At 39.9% G+C, this 10,431-nt stretch overlaps 1 protein-coding gene across 1 annotated transcript; it reads right to left on the bottom strand.

The window, feature by feature from the left end:
* Positions 1 to 1,231: 1,231 nt before the first annotated feature.
* LOC306699264 (uncharacterized protein) lies at positions 1,232 to 6,943 on the bottom strand. Its single transcript, XM_079163825.1, has 2 exons — positions 6,713 to 6,943; positions 1,232 to 2,960 (listed from the first exon to the last, which is right to left on the bottom strand). Exons 1-2 carry the CDS (start codon positions 6,903 to 6,905, stop codon positions 1,774 to 1,776), a joined length of 1,380 nt encoding a protein of 459 aa, XP_079019951.1. The 5' UTR covers positions 6,906 to 6,943; the 3' UTR covers positions 1,232 to 1,773.
* Between the last annotated feature and the right edge of the window lie 3,488 nt (positions 6,944 to 10,431).

The following is a 10,431-nucleotide window of genomic DNA, read 5'->3' as shown; positions in this document are numbered from 1 at the left end:
ATGACTGTCTGCCTGTCTCACTCATCACATATGTGACAGTTATATTTCACTCACTCACAGTACATATAACTGTCTGCCTGTCTCACTCACTCCATCTAATTGTCTCTCTGCCTGTCTCACTCACTCGATCAGTACAAATGACCGTCTGTCTGCCTGTCTCACTCATCACATATGTGACAGTTGTATTTCACTCACTCACTCAGTACAAATGACTGTCTTTCTGCCTGTCTCACTCATCACATATGTGACAGTTGTATTTCACTCACTCACGCAGTACATATAACTGTCTGTCTGCCGGTCTCACGCACTCACACATCACATATGTGACAGTTATATTTCACTCACTCACTCAGTACATAACTGTCTGCCTGTCTCACTCACTCAGTACAAATGTCCGTCTGTCTGCCTGTCTCACTCACTCACTCCACCTAACTGTCTGCCTGTCTGTGTCTATCTCTCTGTCTCACTCACTCAGTATATAAAATTGTCTGTCTGCCTGTCTCACTCACTTACTCCATCTAACTGTCTGCGTGTCTCACTCACTACCTCACTCCTCTAACTGTCTGCCTGTCTCACTCATCACATATGTGACAGTTATATTTCACTCACTCACTCAGTACATATAACTGTCTGCCTGTCTCACTCTCTCAGTACAAATGACCGTACGTCTGCCTGTCTCACTCACTCACTCCACCTAACTGTCTGCCTCACGCACTCACTCAGTACAAATGACAGTCTGTCTGCCTGTCTCACTCATCACATATGTGACAGTTGTATTTCAGTCACTCACTCCAAATGACTGTCTGTCTGCCTGTCTCACTCATCACATATGTGACAGTTGTATTTGACTTACTCACTCAGTACATATAACTGTCTGCCTGTCTCAAGCACTCACTCAGTACAAATAACTGTCTGTCTGCCTGTCTCACGCACTCACTCATCACATATGTGACAGTTATATTTCACTTACTCAGTACAAATGACTGTCTGTTGCCTGTCTCACTCACTCACTCAGTACAAATGACAGTCTGTCTGCCTGCCTGCCTGCATAAAAGCCCTTCTCCAGTGTTGCTCTGCCCTGGTCTTTCTCTGGCATACTTGGAGTGATCTCTGCCAGTGGCTACCGATTATATTTTGGTTTGGTCTTCTTTGGTTTCGCTGACAACACCCCACACATGCATCAATGTTCACATTACTGATATACTGACTGACACATTTCACAAAGGTAATTACTTCTTTATTCAGTGAACAATAAATACATTACTTTACCACCATCCCTTGTGTCTTGCTGAAGTGCTTTCGTGATAAAAAGTTAATTGCTCTTTTTAAAGGTGTACTTGCATTGTTATACTAATATATTAGGAATTTATCAGTAAAAATTACAATAATGTTTATTGCAATTATTTCTGGGACAATATATCGTCCAATAACATGAATTATCGGCTACCGCTCACATACTGGAGCAGCTGCATCAGAGGCGAAGTGGCATATTTCTTAATTAATCTATTATATCTGCAATTGGATAAAATAATAAAGATTCCTATTATCTTAAATATGTTGAATATTGCAGTTAATAATTCGTCGATCATTAGTTTGCAGCAACGTAATAAAAAAATGATGCGTTAGTTCTAATTCAAATTAGATCTTTTACAAAAGAATTAGCCCAATTGCGTACATATTTCAAATGCATTCATGCTGTTCCTACCATAACGACTTAATCCATATTGGGCAGATAGTAAGACATTCAAAGTGCAAAAATTCTCATTAAGAGTTTCATTTACTGCTGCTGCTCTCAGAAACACACTTGTGATTTTTCACACGAGAATGTCTAGTGAATTTTCCACCACAGACACGGCAACTGAATGACTTCTCCCCTGTGTGGAGCGTCATGTGTTGTGTCAGATGTCCTTTCTGAGTGAAATTTTTATTGCAAAATGAGCAGCTGAATGGTTTCTCTCCTGTATGGATCCTCATGTGTTTTAACAGTGACTGACTTAGACTAAAACTTGCGTTACACTCTGAGCAGCTGTAAGGCTTTTCTCCTGTGTGAACTCTCATGTGTCGGTCCAGAACTCCACTCCGGATAAACCGTTTAGGACAGAGCGAGCAGCTGAATGGTTTCTCTCCTGTGTGGGTTCTCATGTGGGAGCCCAAGCCTGTGCTCTGCGTGAATCGTTTACTGCACACTGAGCAGCTAAAGGGTTTCTCTCCGGTGTGAATTCGTATGTGTCTCACAGCATCTCCTTTGTAGCTAAATTGTCTCTTACAAACTGAACATCTGAAGATGTTTTCCCCTGAATGAGTTCTCTTATTTGTGATTAAACGTGAACTTTGTGTGGATCTTTGAACACAAAGTGAGCAAGCTGATGGTTCCATTCCCGGAATGCTTTTTCCGTTGGGTTTAAATGTTTTACCACACTCTGAGCAGCTCAGAGACTTCTTGCTGGTGTTATGGTCTTTATCACCTTCAGCAACGCCATTGTTTGTCAGTGTTTTTAAATCTGACTGTTTCTTTATCTCCTCCCAGTCCCCATCACGGTCTTCAGTCTCAGGCTCACAAGAGTCTGAAATCCCGTCGTCCCTAGCTGGTTGACTGACAGAAACACCCGTCTGGGTCTGCTTTGATTTCACAGTGTCCACTTGTTCAGAAGACTCTAGAGTCTCATCATTAGCTGGTTGTGAATAACTATCTGGATCTAAGCTCCTGGTTGGCTCTGATCCTCCACGGTCCTCTCTAGCACTCTCCATATCCCTATATTGAGCTGAGCTGCTAGCTGGAGGCTCTGCCCCGCTGTTCTCTTCTTGCATTTGATGAAGCTGTGAGGACTGAGCTTCGTCATCTTCACTCTTCACAGGAAATGGTCCTTGAAGCTGCTCTTCCTCCTGACTGCTCCAGCATTGCTCCTGTTCCTCTTTAATATGTGGGGGCTCTGGGTCCTGCTGAGCATCTGCAGATAACACTGAAATAACAAAACAAATGAATGCAGACAAGTTAGGAAATTTGATTATACGTTCAACACAGTTTAAACACACCAAGTACAGCATGACAGAAGCGAAGTGTGTGTGAGAAGAGGGGACACTACTGGGCATCACAGTACCACCAGCCTGACATCCAGTATGGAGACGTCATCTCAGACTGGAAATTTGCATTTACAGTATATTTATAATTTACGATGACCAGTCATTATCTAACCTTAAGAGAGACAGAGAGAAAAGGCTGGTAAAATAATGTGAGAAATTACATTGTTTTATCTTGCTTTCTTATTGACAACAAAATACAAAACCAAGTGAAAGAGAATCAGATATTATTATTAGGCCTGAGATTCAGGTTCTTGATGTATTCTTAAATGTATTGATTTGTACACAATAATTGTCGAATTGCAAAAATATGGCTCTTATGAAATGTGACATCCAGGCAGTGACACACAAACCATTTTAAACAAATTAAAATACCACTTACACTTCTTACAGCATGTGTGTGTGTCTGTTGGTGGGCTGACAGAGAGAACAGACACTCAGTTTTAGGTAGACTTTGGATGGATTCAGTGTTCTCACTACATTGGCTTTTGGGGTCTGTTTTTGTGCAATGATGGGGTCGGATTAAAAAGCACAAGTGGTATTGAAGTTAAAACGTCAACTTAATCTATGTTGTTCAGGAGATGATCAGGCCAGAACTCTGGACGGCTTCAGTCGGGGAGGGAAGAGACATTCTATATACAGATATTATTAAAAAAATAAAATGAAATAATAGGTGAAAAGGGCTGGCCTGTTTCCACATTACCAATTTGTCACTGCGTAGAACATTTGTTATTGGAGGGGTTTCCTACATGTGCTCTCATCCAAAAGCTTGTTATTGTAGCTGACATAAAGGAGGAAGCTGTTTCACAAAGTGTGTGATCAGGGAGGCCAGTAAAGTTCTTCACTGCATTAAGGTTGTGCAAAAATATCGATATAGCTTACTTTCACGATATGTTTTTTAACAATAGTGCATCGATATGCATTATTGATACATTTTTGTAGATGATGTTAGATGATTAGAACACAGAGTTGAACGTTATGATTACGTCACACCACATCACGAGAGCAGTACAGGCGAGAAATCTATGTTTAAAAGCATTCCTAGTATGTTTAAAAGCACACCTAGTGCTGGATATTATATGTCACAATATATTTACTTGTAGAAATTTTAAACCAAAAGTATAGTCACTGAATGTATTAACACTGTGAAGAAGATTTGCTGAATGTATCAAGTGTCTGTGAGAGAGGGGATTTCAGGTCACGACCATATAAGGTAATGAGTGCCAGGAGCGGGGGAGGATGAACGCTGGCTTCGAAGTGGGGTGTCTGACCAAACAAACAGGTCATAGGCCAGGAGGAGCAGATCAGGTTTCAGCCCATCACTGAGCTGATCGATGTGTTGAAGAATGTGTAATACGAGACATTTCAGAGACTCTTGAAGGACAAAAGGATTGTCAATCCCCGGAAATCGTCAGAGCTCCTGTTTTCTGGTGGGCAGCTAACTGGACTTTGCCGGTCTGTCGGGTAGAACACATTAGGTCTCTATTCCATGGGATATTTTGTTTTTAATAGTGTGATTCGGTTTGTAACTGCATTTGCTAGATATTAAATACCTTTTGATTTTAACTTGAAACAGCTGATTCGGCCCTGTTTCAGACAGACGAAGAAGTGCAAGGAGGGGGGGGGGGGGGGCTTCTTTTCCTTTGTTTGAGAAATTCTGAACATAACAGTGGTCAGTGACAAAAGAAGAAAATAATACAGTTAGAGATGAGCCCCCCCCCCCCCCCCCGATACCTGGTTTGTAAACGGGAACCAATAAGACAGTAGTAAAAACATGCAGTATCGATAAGGTCCGGTGATAACGGTTCTGCTCTCGGTACTTTAGAAGTTACAGAGTTAAATCTCTGCGGAAAAAACAAATCAATCAAAAAGAACCGATTAGAGTATCGATAAGGAACCAAAATGATAAGCAGTATCGATGAGAGTACGCGTATCGATACTGTGGGAGGAAAATTAGTGTCTTGAAATATGTTTGTGTAAAATCAATCATATCCATAATTTGAAAGGTATCCATGTATATTCACATTCATACTGTGATATTGGCCGGTATCATTGTCATATGTTATTCACGCCACTAAGACGCCACTCGCTGTCTCTCCACCTGTATGGAAACTCTGACCTATGCGAAGCCAGCCAAGCATGTGGCAAGTTTGTGGCAAGCGTCAGTCAGGCGTCAGTCAGGTGTCAGGACTGTGGCATTTTATAGATCACGTTTGCGTGGCAAGTGGTGCCTCTTTCAGACCGCAACGGTTATAAATGAGAGCCCTGGTCTCTTTGAGGAAATTGTTCTTATTCAAACCAGTAGAGCCCGTAGAAGGAGACTCCCTCCTCCACTATGCCACTGTAAAGCCAAACATCATGACTATTATTAAGTCCATGCCTTCAGTATCGGCTAGAACATTGCTTGTTTTCTTTCTTCCGGTGGCTCAGTGTTAGAAAATATTTAGTCCATCTTGACAGTATTGTCTTATGGTCACTGTTTAAAAGACCACAATGATACATTTGAAAACTAGTTGGGGATTAACAACGGTAAAGTCTGTCCCTAGTGTTTTCCATACCACAAGGAAAGGTCACAAGGAAGTGCAGTGTGTGAAGTTGTTTGTTGAGAAAGGGCAAGCTCAAAACGTGGCAGCGGCAGCTAGTAGAGGCACTTTCTGTTGCAAGGTCAGCTGCACTTCCTGTTGCAAGCTCAGCCACAACTTCTCGCGGCAGTTTCCACTTACCTTGGTAGCTGCCACTTTAGCCTTTATTTTTCATAATTTGGCAATATGTGACAATACATTAAGGTCCTTGAAGGTATGACTTAGTAAGACCTGTAAGAGCCGAGGCAGAGTTTGATTTTAAACGTTCGTTTGCATTAAACCAGATTCATGCTTCCGTCTGCTGACAAGCTTTATGGAGATGCTGATTTCATTTTCCAGCAGGACTTGGCACCTGCCCACACTGACAAAAGTACCAATACCTGGTTTAATGACCACGGTATCACTGTGCTTGATTGGCCAGCAAACTCGCCTGACCTAAACCCCAGAGAGAATCTATGGGGTATTGTCAAGAGGAAGATGAGAGACACCAGCCCCAACAATGCAAACGAGCTGAAGGCCACTATCAAAGCAACCTGGGCTTCCATAACACCTCAGCAGTGCCAAAGTCTCATCACCTCCGTGCCACGCCGCATTGATTCAGCAATTCATGCAAAAGAAGCCCCGACCAAGTATTGAGTGCATACTGTATATGGACATTATAATTCATTGAGATGCACCTGTATATCCAAGTCAATAGGTTATATGGGTTGTCATCATTCTAAACAGTACAATGCATCTTATCCATATTTACAAGCCTATATTAGCTTAGTTTAATAAAAACGAGTAGCCATACTATTACAATTCAGCATTTTTTTACTAAACCAATTACAACTACCAACAGTCATACCTTCAAGGACAGCAGCTGAGCTTGCAACAGGAATAGCCTCGACTAGCTGCCATTGCCACGATTAGAGCCAGCTCTGGGTTTGTTTGAGCGGCTCTTGAGAAAGATAAAAGCAGCTACGCCACAGGGCATTCGGCCCGTTCTGAACATAAAATGAGTGGCAGGAGTGAAATAACGTGTAGCTAAATGACGTTTATATGCTACTAACCTACTCTGTGTAACCGAACTTCAGGCTTCAAAACAGCGTCCAGTAGTTTGCGTTGACACTCGTTCTCTCGCTTCGAACGACAAAGTTCCTCTTCGTACTCCGCTAAGGTTCTTTCAAAAAGTCCAAATATCTCCTCGGCAGCCGTGGTGAGACGCTCAGTCACCACCACTCTCAACATTTCCACTTTAGACATATTTAAACTGTCGACTGGACAGCGCTGTACAGATAGAACTTAGAAGCTTAAACCACTTCCGTGTGTTTTGAGCAGTAGCGATGGGGCGACTTCCGGACCGACTCTTTCAGAATAATTCTACATCCCCGTTAACATTAACTGGATCGAAACCTTTAAGTCTGCACAGGTGAACATTGTTTTTCAAATATTTTTGAATCATTCATTTAATATGTAACTTTGAACGGAAACGCTGAATACTGAAGTTATTTCAAAACCAATTATAGAACTAATTATTTGTCTCCTGACCTGTTTCAAGGCAAGGCAAGTTTATGTGTATAGCACATTTCAACAAGGTAATTCAAAGTGCTTCACATAAAACCACTAAAAGCATCAAAACATAAGGCAAAAGAAAAGCCATAACACTTAATGAGTCATATCACACTTAATATCATATAGCTTAAGAATTAGAACATTTAAATGACTGTTGTCAAGGCACAAAATTAACTAGAAAATGCATTTCCTGCTGAAAATGCGTTGGAATGCTGAAAGTGTGTCTGTGAGTCTGGGAGTCTGTGTGTTTATCAACATTGCTGATTACCTTAATCACGAACACCTGTGTGCCTGCAGCCTGTTCATGGAGAACAGACAGGCAAACACCTCTCAAACAAATCCTCAAAAACCCCATAACCGTAGTTCCTATTGCTCCGATATTAATAAATCAGAGGAAGTATGAGTTGAACAACAGATCCGGTGAAAATTGTGTCTGTAGTGTAAAAAATTTGGCTAAACTGGCGATGTAGAAATGGGGTACCGTGTTCTGTGGAAGATGTTTTTGCATAAAGATTTAACATTGGGCTCTATGGAGCAGAAAGTTGTTTTTCCTCTCAAGAAGAACAGGATTAGCTACTGTAAAATCTGAAAAATATATATGAAGAGTGAAAATTGTGGAGGCAAAGGCAAAACACAAATATTTTTTTCACAAGAATCTGAAGCTGCTCTTCACTCTAGCGGTGACATCACGCACTCTAAGCTGCGCAATACACACCCATTATAAAGGCAGAAAAGGACTGAAAAAATCATAAAGGTTAAAATGGGACAGTTCAAAAAGTATAAAAGATATCAAAAATATTATAACATACAATTAGGGTTTACTCAACATTTGAAAGTTGAAATGGTGTCTGTAGCTGAAAGTATGAGGAAGTAGAAGGATTTGATAAAAGAGAAACAGGATAGAGAAACAGGATAACAATAGTTAATAACAATAGATAACAATAGTTGGAATGCTTAACAGCATTCCAACAATGATCTATTGATGTTTGCAAATCACGTCTTGAAAGAAAAACGTAAAAATCTAAAGTCAAATCGAATCATGGATTTGGAGAATCGTGACACCCCTTTTAAAATGATGTTGTGATACCGATATATATTTCTTGATATAGTCAGTTCTTGAATATCTTGACTGTCCATATTTGAGTATATCTCCTGCCGAAAAATCATACTGTGTGTTCTTTCACATTATCCAGATTTGAGTGTATCGCCTACTGAAAGGTGTTTTGGGAGCTTTAAGGAAGAAATGGTACAGGCAGTACAGTGATGGAAACTACAGTTGTTCATGAACAGTTGATGAAAGTGGAAAATATGCTATTTAGATGCAGTTACTTGAAAAAAAATCATATACTGTGTGTTATATCCCGTTATCCATGAAACGTACATGAAAGTGGAAAATATGTTGAAAAAATCATGTTACATGATTCACTTGAATAACGCCCCTCAGAAAAGCACATTTTCATGAGTACCTGATGCTTCCACTGTTTGCTGGGGAGAGTGGGTCTTAAAAAAGATGTATTCTCCATTTCTAAATGAATTTATTTATCAATTTCAAACCAATTATTTAGTAGTTGTTAATGGTTCATGAGATAATTTATAAAGTGTAAGTTAATAATTAAGAAATTATTTTGATGTACATTTATACAAATAATGATTTAGACATGCAATAATAGTTAGTGGGCAAGATAATAGAAGTTTTATAAACGTGTATTAATATTACAATTCATGACTAATTCAGGTAGTTACTAGTTGTTAAGTATTTTGTGTGACCTCATCTAAAGTGAGTATTATTTATGCCTTACAAAGCATTTATAAATTACATTGAAAGGCTAGCAATAACTGATTCAAAATATTTTCTCAACCGATGTTCTATAAACATTTATTAATACAGCAATTTATGGTTAATTCAGGTAGTTAGAAAGCATTTACTAGTCATTAGTTAAGCATTTTGTGTGACCTCATCTAAAGTGTGGTCACACAAAATACAATTTATTTTGTATAGATAAGTGACTAATGCTTAAATTATATTGATAGGCTAGCAGCGCCACAAAACTCACAGAAGTCTTATCTTCTCAACAGAAAAGGCAAATCAATATTTATTGCAAGATTTAAACAATGTATTTGTTAAAACATACCTTTTTTGAAAGTTTATAGCTTCTCTCTTGTAACAATAAAATACAGTAGCATGCCTTTCCAGAAGCCTAAGTTTAATTCACAATTACAAATATGGTATGCCAAATTTAACTGATTTGTGCAACTAAAATGTGAATGTATATGAATTGCTTACAACCAAGACTTAAATGTTTAGTTTTAAACTCTATCAAAATAGTCAATTGTGCGTAGGAGAACAACACCATTAGCTTTAGAGGTGCTGAAGTTGCAACACATTTTCACCCCAATGTGTTCAAGTTTAGTGTGTTTGTACAGTCAGGTTATCCTTTGCTCTCATTTATTAGGGCCCGAGCAACCAACAACGTCGGGCCAGCGAAGGCCCTATTGAAATTGTACGGGGTATTATTAGGGCCCGAGCAACCGACAACGTCGGGCCAGCGAAGGCCCTATTGAAATTGTACGGGGTATTATTAGGGCTCGAGCAACCGACAACGTCGGGCCAGCGAAGACCCTATTGAAATTCGATGGGGTATTATTAGGGCCCGAGCAACTGACAACGTCGGGCCAGCGAAGGCCCTATTGAAATTGTATGGGTTTTATTATTATTATGATATTTATTTTTGTGGGTTGGGAGCATTTTGGGGTACTTGCCATGCATGAAAACTCACCAATTTTGCACACTTGTCAAGTCTGGTGTAGAAAACCATCTGTCATAGGTTGCATATTTGTGTGTAAAAAAATGGCTCTCTAGCGCCACCTACAAGTCGGACCGGCGACGCCCCTCGGCCAGTATGTCCGATTGACTTGAAATTCAACACACATGTCCAAATCCGCTAGATCTAAAAAAAAGCCTCTGACCCCTAAGCTCCGCCTACTTAGATTTTCCGCCATCTTGAATTTAGTGAAAAACACATTTTTGCGAACTCCTCCTACACGCTGGGTCCGATTGCTACCAAATTTGCTGTGGATCATTATTGGACCTACAGCATCAAAATGTTTCAAAAGCTTTTTGATATCTCTTCGCGTTTACAAGATATGGACCAATAAACCTTTTGGGCATAGCTTATATATCAATACACAACTTCTCAACCGTTTGTCCTAAAATCAC

Source organism: Pholis gunnellus (assembly GCF_910591455.1).
Source record: "Pholis gunnellus genome assembly, chromosome: 7".
Taxonomy (NCBI): Eukaryota; Metazoa; Chordata; class Actinopteri; order Perciformes; family Pholidae; genus Pholis; species Pholis gunnellus.
This window is presented reverse-complemented; position numbering and strand designations above follow the sequence as displayed.